Source organism: Ovis aries, chromosome 5 (genome assembly GCF_016772045.2).
Source record: "Ovis aries strain OAR_USU_Benz2616 breed Rambouillet chromosome 5, ARS-UI_Ramb_v3.0, whole genome shotgun sequence".
Classification (NCBI taxonomy): domain Eukaryota; kingdom Metazoa; phylum Chordata; class Mammalia; order Artiodactyla; family Bovidae; genus Ovis; species Ovis aries.
The window spans coordinates 38,323,253-38,344,466 of record NC_056058.1 but is presented as its reverse complement, the minus strand read 5'-3'; the positions used below and the strand labels follow the sequence as shown (position 1 = coordinate 38,344,466).

Below are 21,214 nucleotides of genomic sequence, written 5' to 3'. Positions count from 1 at the left end.
AGTTTTTTTTTTTTTTTTTTTTGGCAGTCTTTCTGTTTATCCATTCCCTGCCTGCCTGCCAAGTCGCTTCAGTCGTGTCCGACCCTGTGCGACCCCATAGACGGCAGCCCACCAGGCTCCCCCATTCCTGGGACTCTCCAGGCAAGAACACTGAAGTGGGTTGCCATTTCCTTCTCCAATGCATGAAAGAGAAAAGTCAAAGTGAAGTCGCTCAGTCATGTCCGACCCTTAGTGACCCCATGGACTGCAGCCCACCAGGCTCCCCCGCCCATGGGATTTTCCAGGCAAGAGTACTGGAGTGGGGTGCCATTGCCTTCTCCGATCCATTCCCTACAACTCAAAAAGATTTTTGGGCCAAAGTGGTGTATTTCAGGGTGGCATATTTCTTATCCCCTCTAAGACCAGTATCAATTTCTCTCCTGCAGGCCCTTGAGAAGAGAGCCTGTGACTTCCTGAGTCTTGTCTTCCATTCTGTGGAACTTATCTTAGAGGACAGATTTCCCCCACACTGGCCTCTAGCCAGCAGTAAAGCCACTTGAGAAATGTGAGCTCTCAGGTTCCACCCTAGACCTGCAGAGGCAGAATGTGCATTTTTACCAAGATGCTTGAGTGATATGTATCCAAGTTTGAGAAGTCCAGTTCCAAACTTATTCAGCCTTAGAAAGTTTTGATTTTTTTTTTGCCTCACTGCACAGCATGCAGGATCTTAGTTCCCTGACCAGGGATTGAACCCATTCCCCCTGCAATGAAATCAGGGAGCCTTAACCACTGGACTGGCAGGGAAGTCCCTGAAATATTTGTGTTTATTTTATTTTTAACTTTTTCTTTGGCATTGATATCAAATTTGGGAAGATTGCCGGAATAGTAGACTTGCAAATAGCCTTACTTTATTTATTTGTAATTGTATTATATTTTTATTTTTGGCTGTGCTGAGCCTTCATTTTCATCTAGTTGTGGTGAGAAGGGGCTATAGCTGTGGTGCACAGGCCTCCCATTGCAGGGGCTTCTCTTGTTGCAGAGCGTGGGCTCTTGGGCGCACAGGCTTCATGTGGGCTCAGTAGTTGCAGCTCCTGGGCTCTAGAGCACAGGTTCAATAGCTGTGACACACTGACTTAAATGCTCTGTGGATCAGGGATGGGACCATGTCTCCTGCATAGGCAGGCAGACTCTCTACCACTGAGCCACCAGGGGAGCCCTGGTCTTTGCTTTAATTCCCCCATCCTCTGTCACTTTCTCTCGCTTGTCCCTCCCTCTCTCCCACTGTCTGTCTGTCTCTGCCTCACCTCTACCCGCCCCCCCCCCCCCCCCCCTTTTTTTTTCCAGAATTTTTAGGGAGTTATATGCAGACATTCTACCCCTTTTATCTCTTTGTTCATGCCAAGGGGGCATATTTCCTAAAAGCCAGGGCAGTTCCTTCCATAACCATAATGCAGTTACTACATTTTGGAAATTCAGCATTGAAATAGTAATCTTAGAGCATCATGCTTCCGAATTAGTTGTCCTGTGTCTGACATTTTCTCCTTGGAATTTCAGTGTTTGTCACAGTGTCGATAGTTCTGAAGAGTGAAGACTAGTTGTAATGCAGACTCTGCTCAGATAGGTTTTCACTCACATTGAGATTCAGGTTAGATGTTTTGGTGAAAGTGCCAAGCTGGGTTGTATCTTTCCCCATGTGGCATGTTTTGGCCACATATGGGTGGTTTTCCCTAGATAGGTGATGCCAGCTCTGACCTCAGGGGTAAGGATCTCAGGTGATTTTTAATGTGACCCACATATATAGAATTTATGTATAATTGTTACATAGATATTTTTTAATATAATATAGTTTTTTAAAATCTTTGCTGAAATGATGGCTAAAGATGGTCTCTATATTTTCACTTTTTTTAATCTAGTTTTTGTGCTATGATTTGCATACAACACACCTATTTTGGGGCATGAATGTGAGTAAACTTTGGGAGATAGTGGAGGAGAGGAGCCTGGCATGCTACAGTCCATGAGGTTGCAGAGTCAAGACATGACTTAGCGACTGAACAGCAACAACACCTGTTTTAAATGTTAAGTGTAGAGAGTTTTTGACAACTGTCTACACATGTAAGCATTAACCAATCAAGATATAAAATATCTCCATCATCCTAGGAGGTCCCTGTGTCCTTTTGCATGCTCTTTTTCCCAGACCAGCATTGCTTTCCTTTTTGTCACAATAAGGTTTGTTCTTGTTTTAAAATTTTATATAAATGGAATCATACAGTATGTATCTTTGGAATCAGGCTTCTCTTTCTCAGCCCAGTGATTTAAGCACCATTCGTCTTAAGTGTGTTAGTAGTTTGTCCCTTCTTATTGCCGAGTAGTATTCCATTGTATAACTGTGTCTCAGTTAGTTTATTCAGGGTAATTCTCTGGCAGTCCAGTGGTTAAAACTCCCCTCTCTCACTGTGGAGAGCCCACACTGGTCGGGTAACTAAAATCCCACAAGCCACATAGTGTGGCCAAAAACAAACACACATAGTTGCTTTATCCACTGACCTGTTGGTGAATATTGGGGTCACTTCAGCTTTTGAATGTTATGAATGAAGCTTTTATGAACATTCATATGGAAGTCTTTTTGTGAATATATGTTTTCCTTTCTCTTGGGCAATTATCTAGGAATGAATATGGTATATACACTTGCCATAGGGGAAGTGTATATAATGAATTATAGGAGAACTGGCTGTTTTCTATAGTGATCTAACCACTTATACTCCTACCTGCAATGAATATGAGTTCCAGTTTTTACATATCTTCACCATAACCTGGCACTGTCATTTTTAAAAACATGTATTTTGGTTATTGAAATGGATATCTTAATGTGGTTTTGATTTGCACTTCTCTGTTGACTTGGAAATGGCAACCCACTCCAGTGTTCTTGCCTGGAGAATCCCAGGGACGGGGGAGCTTGGTGGGCTGCCGTCTATGGGGTCACACAGAGTCGGACACGACTGAAGTGACTTAGCAGTTGACTTGGAGAAGGAAATGGCAACCCACTCCGGTACTCTTGCCTAAAAAACCCATGGACAGAGAAGCCTGGTGTCCATGGGGTCGCAAAGAGTTGGACACTACTGAGCGACTTCACTTTCTTTCACTTTCTCTGTTGACTAATGATGTTGGGTATCTTTTCATGTACTTGTGCATCATTTCTGCATCTTTTGTGAAGTGTCCAAATGTTTTCCTTGCTCATCGGGTTGCTTGTCTTTCTGTGTTTTAGGAACTTTTTAAAGCGTATATGTTCTAGGTTAAGTCCTTTGTCAGATACACGTATTGAAAGTATGTTTTACCAGTCTTCAGCTTGCCTTTACATTGTTTTAATAATGTCTTGAAGATCGTAGCTTCCCTGGTTGCTCAGATAGTAAAGTGTCTGCCTGCAGTGCCTGGGTTTGATCCCTGGGTCGGGAAGATCCCCTGAAGAAGGAAATGGCAACCCACTCCAGTACTCTCGCCTGGAAAATTCCATGGACAGAGGAGCCTGGTAGGCTACAGTCCATGGGGCTGCAAAGAGTTAGACATGACTGAGCAACTTCACTTTCACTTTTGAAGATCATATATCTTCAATTTTAGTGAGATTGAATTTATCAGTTTTTTTCTTCTATCATTTAATACTTTTTGTGTCCTATCTAACAAATCTTTGTCTAGCCTACAGCCACAAATATTTTCCTACTGTGTTTTATAGTTCTGGCTTTTGCATTTAGGTCTTCGCCTCCTTTTTTTTTCTCTTTTTCCCCTCCAGCTGCAATGAGCAGCATGTGGGAATCTTAGCTCCCTGACCGTGGATTGAGTCCTCTGCCATGGAAGCATGGAGTTTTAACCACTAGACAGCAAGGGAAGTCCCTTTGGTTCCTTTTAAAATATTTTGTGTATGGTGTGAGGCATAGGGTTTGTTTTTTGTTTTGGTTTGGTTTGGTTTTTTTATGTTGATATTTAGTTATCACGACTTACTGAAAGATTTCCCTTTCTTCCATTGGATTACCTTGGTACCTTTGTCAAAAATTGATTGTCCACATATGTCTAGACATCTGGGGTCTAACAGTGCACTGATTTATGTTTTGATCCTTTATGTCAAGAACACTATAACATTATACTTTGTCCTTGCAGTTGGTAGTGAGTCCTCCAGGTTCACTTTTGTTCCTTTGGCTACTCTTAAGTTCTTAGTATGTCATAAATTTTTGAATCAACACATCAACTTAAATAAATAAAGCCTCCTGGAATTTTTATATGAAATTTCACTGAATTTATAGATCATTGTGGGGTAATTGACATCTTAATAGTTGGAAGTCTTCCCATCTAGAAACATTTAAATCCTTCCATTTACTTAGTTCTTCAGTGTTTGGATAGGGTACATATTTAGTAAACATTTTCCTTAAGAATTTCATGATTTTTGATGCTATTGTAAGTGGTATGGTTTTTTAATATTTCATCTTCCACTTGTTCATATATGGAAATAAAATTGATTTTTGAATATTGACACTCTATCCAGCAACCTTGTTAATTTTACTTATTGGTATAGAAGCTCTGTGAAGATTCCAGGGGATTTCTGTGATTGGATTGTTGGACTTTTGACCTCTGGGCTCAGATGAAATTTACCTTTCTTTTTGAAACTTCATCAAAGAGAACATTGGTACTGGTATTTTATATACATTTTTTTCATGTACTAGTAAAGGTGAATTTTTTTTATATGTTTTAAAATATTTACTTGGTTCCCTCACCTTTTTTTTACTATATTAGAAATCTATACCAGTTGTGTTGTAAGGGCTCCATGTATTTTACGTACTCATTGCCTTTCATTAATGGTGTATCTTTGTTCCCAGTCTGTCATTTGTCTTTTAATTTCATTCATGCCGTTTCATTACTATGAATATTTATAATTTATGTGGAGTATCTGCCAATTACTTTTTCATATGGCCTCTCTATTTTTAGTGCTTGAAAGCTTTTTAGTTGGGGAATGGGCCTCAAGGGGTTTTTTTGTCTTTTTTTTTTGTAGTAATTATGATAAAAGATCAGAATCTAATTTTATTTCTAAGTAGTTAGCAACTGTATCAGGCACATTAGATGAAAATCATATTTTTCCCCCCACTGATTAGGGTCCTATTTTTACTTATAGATTTTTCCCATAAGTAAAATTTTATTAATTAAATTTTTACATATTATCAAATTTTGTTTCTGAACTTTTTATTCTCTGTGTTCCAAAGCTACATTTCTGATATTGAAGCTCTTTTCTAAAATGATCACCCTACTAATTTGTTAAACATTTTCTTGCAATTCTTTCTGTGTCACTAATATTACTGATTACTCATACCACCATAAAGTGATTAAAGCATACTTAGAATTTTTCTAATTGAAATCATATTATTTTTTTTTATTTTATGATAGTTAAGTATAGCCACAGTTAATAACAAGCTGATTTTACTTTAAAAAAGGAAGAGCAACTCATTAGATAAACAAGCATCTTCTCAACATTGCTAATTGTTATTGTTGTTGTTTAGTCTCTAAGTTGTGTCTGACTGAATCCCACCAGGCTCCTCTGTCAAGGGATTTCCTAGGCAAGAATACTGGAGTGGTTACCATTTCCTTCTCTGCTAAATCGCTTCAGTCATGTCTGACTCTGTGCGACCCCATAGATGGCAGCCCACCAGCCTCCCTCGTTCATGGGCTTCTCCAGGCAAGAACACTGGAGTGGGTTGCCATTTCCTTCTCCAGTGCATGAAAGTGAAAAGTAAAAGTGATGTCGCTCAGTCGTGTCCAACTCTTAGCGACCCCATGGACTGCAGCCCACCAGACTCCTCTGTCCATGGGATTTTTCAGGCAAGAGTACTGGAGTGGGGTGCCATTGCCTTCTCCAGTTTCCTTCTCTAGGCATTCTCAACCCAGGGATCCAACTCATGTCTCCTGCATGGGCGCATGGATTCTTTACCACTGAGCCACCAGGGAAACCCTAAGCTAATTGTTAGGGAAATGCAAATCAAAACTGCAGTGAGGTTACCACCTCACACTTGTCAGAATGGTCATCATTTAAAAATCTACAAATAATACATGCTGGAGAGCATGTGGAGAAAATGGAACCCTCCTACCCTGTTAGTGGGAATGCAAGCTTGTGCAGCCACTGTAAAAAAATAAGTGGAAAAAAATGTATGGAAACATATGGAGGGTCCTCAGAAAACTAAAAATGGAACTGCCATATGGTTCAGCAATTCCACTCCTGAAAATAAACCCCTATAAAACTATAGTTCAAAAAGATATATGCACCCCAGTGTTCATAGCAGAACTATTCACAATAGCCAAAACCTGGAAGCAGCCTAAATCTCCTTGGACAGATAAATGGATAAAGAAGATGTGCATATATACAATGAAATACTACTCAGCCATAAAAAATAATGGAATATTGCCATTTGCAGCAACATAGATGCAACTAGAGATTACCCTACTAGGTGAGTCAGAAAGAGAAAGACAAATACCGTATGATATTGTATGTGGAATCTAAAAAAATGGCACAAATGAACCTATCTACAAAATGTAGACTCACAGACATAGAGAACAGACTTGTGATTGGGGAAGGATGGAGGGAGAGGGTTGAACTAAGATTTTAGGATTGGTAGATTCAAACTCTTAAATTTAGAATGGATAAACAAGGTCCCACTGTATAGCACTGGGAACTATATTCAGCATCCTGTAATAAACCTTTATGAAAAAGTATGTGAAAAAAAAGGAATGCATATTTGTGTATAACTGAATCCATACAGCAGGAACTGGCACAACATTGTAAATCAACTATACTTCAGTGAAAACTAGCATAAATAAATAAATGAGCCTCTTAAGACAAAACCCAATTGACCAGTAAATCCACAACGAGATGTTCACCGAGGTAAGGGGAGTTACACTGCCATGACTGCCTCATACCCACAGTGTTGCTAGAACCTTAGATTTTTCACAATACCCAGTGTATTGGCAAAGGTGTATGGAAACAGGCATGCCACTTGGTTGCCAGTGGGAATGTCCTTTAGGTACTGTACCTGAAAACCAATGTGGAAATACTTAATATCAGTCAAAATGTGTGTTCCCATTGCTCCCTCTACACATACACTCTGGAGACACTCTTACAGATGGACGAGGTGACAGATGAGAACTTACAGAGCAATGCTGTCGTTTCATGCTGTATTCTTATGTAGTGGGAGTTCGAAAGACATGCACAGAATATTAAGCACCAATTCCATAGCGAAGCCTCCTTCTGAGAAGGTTTAGTGGTGGGACCTTCATTTATACTTACATCTCTAATGTTTACTAGAAATAGAATTACTAGATCACAGGGTATCCTTCTGCTACATTCTCTCAAATGTTGTTCAAGTGTTCATTTTTCCCAATTGTGTATAAAGGCCTACTTTTCTATATCCTGAAGTACCTGGGGGAGAATCACACTTTTAATTTTTTCTAATCAATGGATTTTGGCAAAAAAAAATATATATATATATATATATATAAATAAGTAATTGTAAGCATACACTTATGGTTATATGAGCATAAGACTGTTGAATTTCATTTATATTTGGATGATTGACATTTTAAGGCAGTGCATGTTTAGAAAGACTTCTAGGGGCCTATTAGAAAGCTTTAATCCAGTAAATTCCTATCTTGACTTCTTGTCACAGTTACCTGTGTAACTCTTCATGATTTTTTTCCTTGAAAGGATAATGCTATTTCATGATTCAGAAGATGCTTATTGAACCAGTGTTGTTTCTTGGGTGTTGTAGAACAGTTTCTTGACCATGGCTCTGTTGACATTTTAGCTAGATAATTCTTTGTCGCATTGGGCTGTCTTGGGCACCACCGCCCAGGATGTGTTAGGCAGCATCCTTGGCCTCTACCCCCTCGATGCCAGTATCGCCCACCCCTCAGCGGTGATAAAAATGTCTCCAGACGTTGCCAAATACCCTCTGAGCACAGAATCAGTACCCCCTTGGTTGAGAACCACTGTGCTAAAAAAAAAAAAAAAAAATTGTACTGATGTAGGAGAATAACTTTTTAGTAGTAGGAGATTCACATTGATGCATGTTGGGAGAAACGTACTGTGGACAAAATGTTAATTTATTGACTCTAGCTGCAGAGTTGTATATCCTTCATGTTTATTGTATTACTCTGTTTTCTCTATGCTTAATTTAAAAAAATTAAAAAGTGTGTATATGGCTGGGAGGAAGGGTCCCAAGATACTGGAGGAGATTCACTGAAAAGTCTCCTGGGACTCCCCTGGTGGGCCAGTGTTTAAGACTCCATGCTTCTAATGCAAGATACATGGGTTCAATCCCTGTTCAGGCAATTAAAATCCTACATACCGCATGGTCACAAACAGAAAACTAACAAAAATTCTCCTTACCCAGCCTTCCCCATGCCCCTTCCTCCTGGCACATGGCCCCAGGGCAGCCATATGGCAATAACTGGTAATATTTTGAAGTCTTTTCCAATTAAATGTATAAAGGACTTTTTTAAAAAACCCCAAATAGAATTTTATTTTAAATGCTTTGTGGATTAAAACGCTTTGCAGAAAATGTGTGCACGTTAAGCCAATGTATAGTGACATGCTTAGTAGAAATGTATTTATGTATTTCTGTTCTGGAATTAGAAGGTGCAGACAGAAATGTCAGCTAGACCAGTAATTGTCCATCTTTCACATTTTACATTTCCCATCTATTCTGTCAAATGATCGAAGTTCCAGATTACTACAAACAAAATGAGTAATTTTTCAGTTATGTTTACATTTGCCATTAATCTATTGTTATATCAGTATTTACAGGAAATTTGAGAACCTAGCATTATGCTCTAACAGGCAAAGAATTGTAAAAGACTTCTTTATTTTTATGGTCTCTTGATATTATGTGGATGTACCATCATGTCACAAATCAAAGTTAATTTTTGATACATTCCCATGGTTCATGACACAAAGTATAAGAAAACTCTCAATATTATACTTATCTGGGAAGTCCTAGCTCACTCTGCAGAAGCAGCCAATGATCAAGACTTCTAGGTGGGACCTAGACCATCTTTGCAGGATGCTTTTTTCATGTAACAGTACACCTTGGAGGACTTCCTACTCAGGACAAATAAGCTCTTATTTTTTTCTAATACTGGTGATTATGCCTTATAGGATATTCTGCAGCATACATAAACAGTCTTCTGTTGAGAATAAATTTAACTGTCATCACCAGTGCTGCAGCAGAGGAGCTCATATAGACCTCCTGCTGCACATGTGCAGAATAAACTCTAGAACTGGGATCTCTGCATTACATTGATCATCTGCGGACATTCTGCATTTGCCTGCTTGGGGTTGTAGATATGCAGCCTCTCCAGCACTGTGTAGGAAGACCTGTCCTACACATCCTTGGCCGCCCTGTGAGGTATCCACTGTTTGGATTCTGCCAAACCATATACATCTAAGGGTGGATATCAGGCTAGAATTGGGGAGACTGTGAGCTCTGGAGCAGCCTCTCTGCTTTGTCTTTATCCCAGCTGTATATGTTGCTAGGGGCTCTGCCTCAGACTCATCTTCCTTCCCACATCCTTCCCCTAGCTTGTGCCTGGATTGAGGTGTACTTGTTCTGTGGTTTCAGAACCGGGTTTCTCCTTTCAAGGATATGATCTTCTGCTTCTCAGAAGAGGACTGGTCCCTTCTAGACCCTGCCCAGACTGGCTTCTACGGAGAGTTCATCATTGGAGAAGACTGTGGGGTCTCACTGCCTCCAAGTAAGACTTCACTCAGCTCTCTCCTGAGACCTGGGACCTGGGGGTCCACATATCACCTCACTGTCCACCCCCATACCCTAATGGGAGGCACCTGTGCACAGTGGTGTCAAGGCCACTCTGCAGATTAACCATTGCTTGGTGCTATCACATGAAAGTTAGGCTTGTTACCTGACTGTTTTACATACACAACCAAATATAACTTGTATCCCTTGCATTTACTCTTCTTCTATCATTCTTATTCTGACTCTTTTCATTGCTGGTTTTCTGATAGGACTGAAAGAGTTATCCCAAGCCCACAACTTCCCCTTTAGTGTCCCCTCCCCTGCCCTCTCCCTGCTTGCTCTGGTCCTTCCACTTCCCCTGCATGGCCCCTGTTGGTGTTCTTGGTGTGTTGTGTTTCCCTCCAACTTCTCTCTCCTCTACCTGTCTCAGAGTCACCACTGTCCTCCCACCCTGGTTTCCTGTGGGAGCAGAGGCCTGATGAATGCATATCCTTCCCTTTTCTGTGAATAGACGATGCGGCTGCCCAGCTGGATCTCTCCCAGGGAGAAGAGAATGAGCCACGTGTTCCAGAGTTGCAGGACTTCCAGGGGAAGGACATGTCCCAGGTCTCCTACTTGGGTGAGGAATGATACCAGAACTCAGTGGAAGGAAAGGCTGCTGCCAGCCAGAGGCAGGCCTGTTCCTTCTTCCACTCTCTGAGCCCTCTGTCACCCCTGGACCATGTCTTGGTAGAATGAATCCTGCCTCATCCCTCATTCCTTATGGAAAGAATGTGGTATTTCAATTTTCCCAGGTGTGGGGATTGCCTTTTTTCAACCAGGAACTAGGATATAATAGGAATATCTTTCTCCTCCGCTGTAAGTAACACCTGGCTTGTGGTAACAACGCAATTACCCCTTTGTAAGTGAGGTCAGATACTCTCCAAAAGTCAGGTGGGAGAAGAGGAGGGCATGCCACCTCTTGGCTGGGCACTGGGCGCAGTGCCTCTGGATGCCTCACCTGTCTTCTTCCAGCCACATACTGCAGGAAGTATAAGGAAACTGAGGCTTGGGGAGGTGCTGGGGTTTGGTTGACATGCCACAGCTTAAAAGCAGCATTTCCCACCCGCCTACCCCCACCCCCAGCCTTCCATGTCACCAGAGCTTATGTTTGTAACCACTGTGCTTTAATGCCGTAAGATGCCTGCTTCTTCAGGGGAAAAGCTTTGTACCATGCCAGCAGTACTCCCAGGCCTCCTTTCTCTTGGGACTTTGAGCTGGCACCCAGCAGATTCCACTCGCCACCCCCACCTGGAGCAAGCAGCCAGGGCCTCTGGTATGCCCAGTTTCCCATCCCATCTCTGCCCCAGCAGACTGTCCAGACTGTGTTCATGCAGTGTCTGCGTGAGTACTGGAAATCCCACCATAGAAAGTGAAAGGGACAGCATGGATGGCAGTTCTTGTCCACAGTCAAGCGGATGGGGCAGAACCCAGATCCACGTTCATGCTGTCTAGCTTCACAGCCCATGTTCATGGTGTTGGCCCATTTTGCCTGCATATTCATTTGCTCATCACACATTAATTTACTGAGTGACTGCCCTGAGAGAGAGCCCAGGCCTGCTCTTGGATCATAGCCTGGCATCTCTTAAGAACCCTCTTCCAGGTAGTGCTGCAGCAGCAGGAAAAATGAATTTTTCATTTTCTTCTCTGGAAAGACTTTCCAAGTCTCCAGCCATTCCAGGTAGAAGAAAGAAGAAAGCGGGATGAGCTGCAGGTGCCAGAGTTCCAGACAAGCCAGCAGACAGCGCTCCCTCAAAGCACCTGCCCAGGTAAAGGAATTCTTAGGAGGGTGTGGGGGTGGGTGCATCTGTGTGTGATGTGTGGCTTGAGTATGTATGTGTGCAGTATGTGAGTGCATGTAGCATGGGGGTATGATGTGTACATGTGCATCTGTGTGTGTGTGTGCATGAATGTGGTAATGGCGTGTATGCTGTATGTGTGTGTCGTATGTTTGGTGTATTGTGTGTGGATGTGTACATGTGTAGGGTGTATGGCATGTGTTGTACGCATGTGAGCATGCCTGCTGGCAGTTATGTATGGTACCTATATGTTTATATAATGTCTGCTGTGTTGTGTGTGTGGAATTATGCATGTGGTATATGTGCATGCGTGTGTGCTGTATACGTATATACGTCTGTGTTGGTGGTGGGGGGGGTGATGTAGGTTCAGGAATTGAACTTTCTGAAATTTCTGCTGACAGTTCCTGAGAGTTCCTGAGGCTGCTCGCCCTAGTTTTGTTTTTCTAGGATCTTTTCCAGCTGACTCCCAATCTGAGGCCCTCCCCTCCATGCCTTTCTCTTGAGGGTTGGTTGAGGCAGGGTGCTGACATAGTGCTTTTGGACACATGGTCTGTGTATTTCGTCTCTGAGCATAAAGACCAGAGTCCCTGGACAGTGTTGCAATTAAAGAACAGGTTAGCAGAACGCTAAAAGGAGGACCACTGGAGAGTGTGCCCGGCAACATTTAGACTCTGAGTCTCCAGTCCTCACTTAAATCCACTGTGTCACAGAGGGTTTTTTGCAAATACAGTGACTCATGCACAGTTTGATACCTTTTGGAGGCAAGATTTGCGTGATATTCTGGTATTTCCACCTAGTATCATGCAGAGTTCACAGTCATTTGTATTCACCCCGTATCCTGTGTAGACTAAAGGAATTTTCTGTTTTTGTAAATCTACAGCAGATCTAGGTTGACAGTACTCCCTCCCCACAAGCTTTGATGCCCTGGTTTTCTGATTAGCCTGCTTCTGCGTGCCGAGGGTGATCATCCCTGTGTGGCTTATTCCCAGTTCAGCTTGATTCTCAAGATGAAGTTTGAATCCTCTCTGCTTCTGCCTGCTCATAGGAGGTCTCAGCCCTGGCAGCATACTTACAGAATGTGAATTTTCATTACCACAGGGGAATTTTCACTCTCCCATTGCTGAGCTCTGATACCGAATCTATTTTGAAATGACAAGAAGCTAAGGGTTGCTATCTATCTAAGATCAGTGAGACATGATAGATTGCAGAGAATAGGCATCGTTTTTATTTTGGTAGTTCTTCCCACACTTTTCTCACAGCAGGTGAAGGGTCTGCATAGCCACATCCACTCTCACAAAGGGTCCTTCCAACCAGTTCCATTTGTGTCAGTCCAACCACACATTGTAATGCTACCACTGAGACTGGATATCTTTTCTTGTTTATTGTGTTTTTTCTGTGAATTGCCTAGTGAATACTCTGTGGTCCTTTTCTTTTTTCTTCATTTTTGCCCTTCCCCCTTCACATTTGGTAAGCTCTGTGTCTTTATGGCCCAAGCACTACACCAGTATAAGGTCTTTTTATGGTTATATTCATGTATCTTTATGCACCTTCTGAGATAAATACCATCTTAGTCAGCACAGGCTACTAGATCAGAATACCAAAGAGATATTTTTTGTTAAACAGTATAAATTTATTTCTCCCAGTTCTAGAGGTTGAGAAGTCTGAGATCAGGTTAGCAGCAGATTCAGTGTGTGGTGAAGACTGTCTTCCTGGCTTGTAGTTAGCTTCCTTCTCCCTAATGTGCTCACATGACCTTTCCTTGCTACACAGAACTCTTGTCTCCTCTTCTTATAAAAGTACTAATCCCATCACAAAAGTCCCACCTTCAAGATCTCATATAAACCTAATTACCTTCCAAAGACCCCACTTTACATACCATCATATTGGGAATTAGTGCTTCAACATACAGATTTTGGAAGGACACAAATCCTTGGCCCATAGTATCAAACTGAAGATCTGAACCCATGTGATTAGGCCCCAGACCCCATGCTCTTTTTTCCATATCTGTTTGCCTTTTCCGTGAATTGCCTTCTAAGTGCATGCGTGTGTGCTCCATCGTTTCAGTTGTGTCCGACTCTTTGGGACCCCATGGACTGTAGCTCGCCAGGCTCCTCTGCCCATGGGATTCTCCAGGCAAGAATACTGGTGTGGGTTGTCATGCCCTTCTTTAGGGGATCATCCCAACCCAGGATCTATCCTGCATCTCCTGCGTCTCCTGCATTGCAGGTGGATTCTTTACTGCAGAGCCACTGGGGAAACCCTGTCCCAATTATTTGTACATAATTCTCACTACTTTTTAACTTTATGTGTCTTTTAGCACAGAATTTTTAAATTTTATTTATTTATTTTTGACTGCACTGAGTCTTTACTGCTGCTTGCCAGTTTTCTCTAGTTACAGTGAGCAGGGGCTACTCATCGTTGTGGTACATGGGCTTCTCATTGCGGTGGCCTTTCTTATTGTGGAGCATGGGCTCTAGACACTCAGGCTTTAGTAGCTGTGGCACATGGGATTAGTTACCCTGCGACAACATGGATCTTTCTGGAGAAGGGGTCAAACCTGTGTCCCCCACATTAGCAGGCGGATTCTTAACCACTGGACTATCATGGAAGTCTGCACATAAATGTTCTTTTAAGAAACATTTTAAATAAGTAAATACAATTATTCATCTCTTTTTTTGTGTATCTTGCTTAAGAAAGCCTCCCCATCCTAATGTTATAAGGATATATTTGTTATGGTGTCTTTATTTACTTATTTTTTTACATATAGCTTCCTATCCTCCTGCTTCTCTCCTTAGCACCTCCAGCTGACAGGGAATGATTTATTCCCAAGCCAAGGCTTACCCTTCTTGAGGAGTTAGCCATCAACCTGATGATGAGCTCTTTGCTCTTGAAAGTACAAAGCAGCCTTTGCTCCTTGGCCTTGGAAGAGCATGGTCATAATCTTAGTACACACCCCTACCCCCACCCCCAGTTAAGCACAGTTCCCCTGAACCTGGGGCTATTTTATCTCTGTTTTAAATTTTTCTCCTGTAAGATAGAGATAATAGTCAAGTCTACCTTATGGGGTTATTGTTGAAGATTGATACAATACAGGTAAAAGCACTTATAACCAGTAACTTTTCCCTGTTTTCTCTGCTGTTATCCTAACAGTTTAGCTTCTCTCTTGCCCTGCATCTTCTCCCAATCACCCATATTTATCTCAGTGCTGAGCTGAGACATCCCTAATTTTACGTTTTCTCTGCAGTGTTATGGACACACCTCTGTAAGTCTCACCTCATCTACTAGAAATTCTTTACACTGTTGTGTCAATGGCACACAGCAACATTATTATTGAATTATTTCCCCCTTTTTAGAAACTATGCATCCATTTTTGGTCACTTCATCTGGTTTCAGGGGGCTGTCCTCCCATATGTGGGCTTCCCAGGTGGTGCTAGTGGTAAGGAAACCATATGCCAATGCAGGAGACCTAAGGCACACAGGTTCGATCCCTGGGTTTAGAAGATTCCCTGAAGGAGGACATGACAACCCATTCCAGTATTCTTGCCTGAAAAATCACATGGACAGAGGAGCCTGGTGGGCTACAGTCCACAGTGTTGCAAAGAGTCGGACACTACTGAAGTGACTTAGCTCATATGCATGAATCCCATATGTACTATATTAGTCTCCTAGGAATGATATAATAAAGTACCACAGACTGGAAGGCTCAAACAACAGAAATTTATTTTCTCAATATTGTGGAGGCTTAGAAGATTGAGATCGAGTTTTCAGTGGAGAGGTTTCTCCTGCGGCCTCTCTTCTTGGCTTGCAGACAACTGTCTTCTCCCTGTGTCTTCGCATGGTCATCTCTCTGCATGTCTGTGTCCTAATCTCTTGTTCCAAGAGGTCTCTTGCATATTATCTCTTGAAAGATCTTATCTCCAACTATAGTCACATTCTTGATTACTGGGGGTTAAGACTTCATCATGTATTTTTAGGAGGGTGCAGTTCAGCCTGTAATACTTCACCCTCTGTTCCCCCATAATCCATACTTCTTGTTCCTGTTCACTCTCTGTTCTCCCATAATTCATACTTCTCATATATAAAATACATCCATTCTATCCCAACACCCTTAATCTATTCCAGCATCAGCTCGAAATCCATAATTTAATCTAAATATCATCTAAGAAGAAAGACTGATGGTTCCCAAGAAAGTCTGAATCCTAACAGGGCAAATTCCATTAGATTTTAGGGTTTGAGATCCATCTTTGGCTCAGTGCTTTGTCCACCCTACGCGCCTGTGGATGCAGTGGCAGTTCTGTCAACCTCTGAACTGCCTTTGGGGCTGTCTTCCTTTTCTTTCAAGGATAATCCATGTTTGCATCCAGATAGCTCTATTAGTTTGTTTTAGAAGTTTGATAGAGATAGTAGTGTTAGTTGTTCAGTCTTGTCCAACTCTTTGACCCCATGGACTGTCTGAAATGAAAGCCTTCCTTTATTTCATCCTCTTTCCTTTTTATTCTAAGATGGATATTCTCAGAAACACTGTTGGCTGCCCATGAAATTTACAAGGGTCCAGGCCATCAGACAAGATGGTCCTCTACAGACTGTTTCTGGATTATCTCATCTCCACTCTTGGCTTCTTAGATGGTCAATAGGATCTGTGGTTGTCCTGCCACACGCTTGGTATTCTCTCCAGAACATACTTTCTCATTTTTTGCAGGATAGATAGACTGAAAATTTTCTAAATCTTCAAGTCCCTTCCCACTCCCCCATTTCACATTGTACCCAGTCCCCTCACACTTGTGCTCTGATGTATGGGTAAATACCCGCATAGACTCTTCCACTGCCCAGTGTCTCTCCTGCTTGCTATGGTATTGGGTCTTCCTGCTATGTTCTGTCCAGTTTCACCTGCTCTCACTTCCCTAAGCTGCCACAACTCTCCTCCTTCTAGCAGTTAAGTCCAGAATAACCATATTCCTATTATTGTCTCAAAGGACCTGGCACCACTATTCCCCAGCCCTGTTTTAGACCTGAGCCCCTCATTTCAAAAAAATGAGGAAACAACTGTAAGGAGAGCCGTGTAGTGGTCTCTGGGCTGCAGGCAAGGACCTTATATCAGGGTCCCCACTGCCCACCCAACTCCTCCCCACAGTACATCTTTCCAACATCACAGACTCAAGATCCATTGAGCCAGCTTCAGTTACTTTATAAAGTCCAGTGCATCTTTATGCATTACCATTAGTGGCTGTTGGTTGGCCTCTGATATGATACTGAGAGGAAGAGATGACCTTGAGTAATCTGGAGCCTTTGAACAGCCCTACCATCACAGCAGGGCTCAATATCACTAGGCCTGAGCCGTTAAGCACGTGACCTAAGTTTGCCTATGTTTATAATGGCAAGTAGTACATTATTGGCTTGTGTCCAGGATCAGATGGCCTTGTGCATGTCAGAAGTCTTGTACAGCCCCTAGGGAATTTAAGTGCCTAGTATATGGTAGCTGGCAGCCTCCTGTCACTGTTTATAGAATATAGGACCCTTCTCTGTCTCAAGGCTCTTAATGCACCCTGACAATTTTTCCCTTGTCTCATTAAGAGAGGCAGAGTTAAATGATGTGTAAATGGTCAAGGTTTACACAGATAGATACAAAGTCTTAGAGCTTGGAGGGATCTCAGTGGCTAGAAAAGAAATGAATAAAAGGACTGGGTCTGGGGATTTAGGAGGAAAAGGTAGGGAAGTGAGAGAAGAAAGAGGTATGCAGAATGGTTAGCAGTGTGGCCTGTGCCAAGGGATTCCTTCTCACAAGACATACCACAGAGATACCTGCAGGGGAAGATTCCTTACAGAAATGTGGGTTTCTGGACCTTCTTGGGTAGGGTTTGCAGGGGCTCAGATGTGGCCTGGGCAGCATCACTGACCACCTTGTTGCTTTCTGGTAGTGGGAGGTGATGCACCATTCCCCGAGAATAGCCTGGATGAGGAGGTGACGATCGAGATTGTGCTCTCCAGCTCCGGAGATGAGGACTCCCAGCTCGGCCCCTACTGCACAGACGAGCCACGGAGCCCCACAGAGAAGCAGCACAGCCTCCCCATCTCCCACCGGAGTGGCATTGAGGCAGCGGGTGAGGTGCAGACCTCTAAAAAGTCCTACGTGTGCCCTAACTGTGGCAAAATCTTCCGCTGGAGGGTCAACTTCATCCGACACCTGCGGAGCCGCAGGGAGCAGGAGAAGCCACACGAGTGCTCGGTGTGCGGGGAGCTGTTCAGTGACAGCGAGGACCTAGACGGGCACCTGGAGACCCACGAGGTTCAGAAACCTTTTAGGTGCGGTGCTTGTGGGAAGAGCTTCCGCCTCAACTCCCACCTGCTCTCACACAGGCGGATACACTTGCAGCCAGACGGACTCGAGTTAGTGAAGAAGAAAGAACAGGAGGCGTCAGGGACCATGGGTGGGGATTCTGACGACCCACTGACAAAGGGCAAGGCCAAGCTGCGCTACCAGTGCTGTGACTGCGGGAAGGTGTTCCAGCGGCCTGAGCACCTGGCCCGGCACCGCAGTAACATTCACATGGACAAGTCCCGGCCCTTTCAGTGCAGGTACTGCGTCAAAAGCTTTTCCCAGAACTCTGACCTCCTCCGCCACCAGCGCCTGCACATGAAACGCCGGTCCAAGCAGGCTCTGAACTCCTACTGAGTCGGGGGCTTAACACACATTTTTGCGTGCAGCTCCAGCGTGGGTAGAGTGTATCCCACTTGTGCTTGGTACTGACCGGTTTCAGACTCCTCCCCAGGACAGAGACCACGTCCTCCTGACCTTTAACTCTCAGGTAGAAACGAGATAGTGGCCAGTTAAGTATTTGCTCTGTCTCTGCTGTGCCGAAAGCTAAGAGAGTGTGTCAGCACCAGCTTTGACTTGCCCGGTGTTTCGGGTCTAAGAGAACCCTGTTCAGTGCTTCCCACATGGTAGAGGGACTGGGGTACCCCCTACCACAGGAAACCTTTGAGGGGTCTGTCCCTTGCCAGCTTGCAGTGCACTCCCTTCCAGCCCCGTCTGAATTCCTACCCTATCCTGCGGTCTGGAGGTAATTTCTGCCTACCTGACAGCAGGAAGCTGCCGGTGGGGTGATGGGTTAGGAGGAAGATAATAAGGTGGGGCTGGACCTGTGGGCACAAGGGCAGCAGGGCCAAGCACACCAAGCCATGTCACGTCATCAGAAGTCTGTGTCCCAGGCACCATCTGGTCCATAAGAACACCTCAGAATGATCAGATGGCCCTTCCAGGCTCAGAAGCCTTTGTGGGGGACTTTATAGCTTGCCAAAGGGAAATCTTTCTTTCATGGTGGTGACTGGTTATTGGGAATTGTGAGCTCATTCAAGGCAAAGCCCACGTTAAAAGCCACATTTTAATTTGTTTGTTGGCACACACTACAAAGAAAGTGTCCTTTCTTTGTACCCTGAAGGTCCTTGGTATACTTGGTTGTGGGATAGAAGTGACAGCATCATCATTTGAAAGGCGCTTAACTTTCCCTTCCCCATTGTGTCATGTCTAGGAAAGGAGAGCTCACTCAGGTCCCGTAAAGGAGAGCTCAGGTCCCATGAATGAGAAGTTATTTTGTCTGGATGAGCTGAGCAGTAGAAACAGAACTTTTGGTGAAGTCATTCTATATATATATTAACTTCGTGTGCCAGTTGTATTAATTCCTTAAGGCTGCTGTATCAAAGTACCAAAAGCTGAGTGGCTCAGAACAACAGAAATTCATCGTCTCAATTCTGGAGGCCTGGAGTCCAAGATCAAGGTGTCAGAAAGGTTGGATTCTTGTAAAGGAAGGATCTGTTCCTTGCCTCTCCTTTAGCTTCAGTGATTGCTAACAGTTGTTGATGCTCTTTGTCTTGTCGAAGCATCACCCCATCTCCTTCGTCTTTACATGGTGTTCCTGTGTATGTGTCTGTCTTCAAATTTCCCCTTTTCATAAAGATACCAGTCATATGGAGTAGGGCCTGCCCTACTGATTCCAGACTGTTCCCATTTTAATTATATCTGCAATGACCCTATTTCCAAATAAGGTCACATTCTGAGGTACTGGGGTTAGGACTTCAATATGAATTTCGGGGATGGGAAGACAATTTAACCCACAACACCAGATAATCCTGAGGTTCTGGTGATATTTCTCATTCTCAGATGAATTAGTACAAAGTTGATTTAGCTTACTCTGAGTTGCATTGGAAGCAGAACTCAGATTCAAGATTCTGTTCCCAGAGTGGGGGGATCCTCTGCAGGATAGCCTTTAAAGTTCGTAGCCTGGGGTTCTGGACTGGGAGTGACACTGGTAGTGAAGCCTCAAGCAATGAAAACCATTGTCTTGATCCTGAAAGACTGGCCAGGTTGGCTCAGCTCAGTGATGAAAAAGCATGGAAGCTGTGGTGTATTGGTGGCTGAGTCAGAAAGCCGGCCACCAGGCCTGTGTTTTATATTTATATGTCAGGTCCCATTAGCAGGCAGTAAGGCCGGGCAAATGAATGCAAGACCCTTTGCTCATTGTCACTTCATTATCACATCAAGAGATAACAAAGCCAATGAAATAGTCGCAGTTTTACAGTTATGATTGCTGTGCCTGTATAGATGCATCTATATACCCAGGAACAGTAAATACAATAAAATAATTTGGTTATACCCTGAACAAGAAATAAACTATTGGGACTCTTTGTTTTCTAAATAGTTTCCCTCTTGGGTTGACCTTGCCAGAAAGTGGGAAAATATGTATCGTGAAGGACAAGGGAAGAGAAAATTTCAAATAGAGGCCAGATTCTATGTACATTTGCCCTACCCACCTATGCACTCTTGCCCAACAGTCCCATTAAGGGAGGAAGTTATGAACTCACCCACTTTAGATATTTGTATAAAAGAAGAAAACTGGTCTATTTAGTATATTTTATCTGTAAAATCAGATCATAAGTAAGAAAGACAAAAGGGAGTGTAACAGAATTGAAACCCACGGGGAGGCTATGCATCTGACCAGTACCCACCAAATATTGTGAGGGAGTATCAAATTCACTGACGCAAACCTGACCAGGGTATGTAACTAATCAGAAGTTCACCTTCCCCCTGGATTCAGAAGCCCCTCTGGGTGGTGCAGCTCAAATCCCAGGTTCCTCCCGAGCAGAGGAACCATTGGGTTCTGGAAAAAGCTTCTCCAGAAGATAGAACTGACCCACTTCATCCTTTCTACCCTCCCTTCCTGGGTGGCTGGGCAGACAGATGAGCTGTGTGCGTACCTTCCTATGGATGTTCAGAGACCCCACATCCGAAAAGCATCTGTCCTCCTTCTTCCTCTGATCCCTTGGCATTGTTCCCATAAATTCACAGGTGCAAAATAAAAATTTGACTTGCTGAATTAATATTCGTGTTTGACTTTTCTATTGAAAGAGTATGAGTAGCACAGCTGAGAGAGCTAGTCAGTTGGCCTGACAAAGAGAACTTGAGGGCTTCCCTGGTGTCTCAGTGGTAAAGAGTCTGCCTGCCAATGCAGGAGTCTCGGGTTCAGTCTCTGATCTGGGATGATCCCACATGCCACAGAGCAACTATGCCTGTGCACCACAACCACTAAGCCCGTGCTCCACAATAAGAGAAGCCACCACAATGAG

At 43.3% G+C, this 21,214-nt stretch overlaps 1 protein-coding gene across 4 annotated transcripts in view; it reads left to right on the top strand.

The window, feature by feature from the left end:
* ZNF496 (zinc finger protein 496) overlaps positions 1-20,968 on the top strand; it is a 46,489-nt gene extending 25,521 nt beyond the window's left edge. For 2 of the 4 annotated variants that reach the window (XM_042249389.1, XM_027969179.2), the window contains exons 7-10: positions 9,624-9,756; positions 10,270-10,377; positions 11,453-11,566; positions 17,512-20,968. In XM_042249389.1, the coding sequence (XP_042105323.1) occupies positions 9,624-9,756; positions 10,270-10,377; positions 11,453-11,566; positions 17,512-18,266 (1,110 nt within the window). In that variant the 3' untranslated portion in view covers positions 18,267-20,968. 4 annotated transcript variants of the gene reach the window in all.
* The last annotated feature ends 246 nt before the right edge of the window (positions 20,969-21,214 follow it).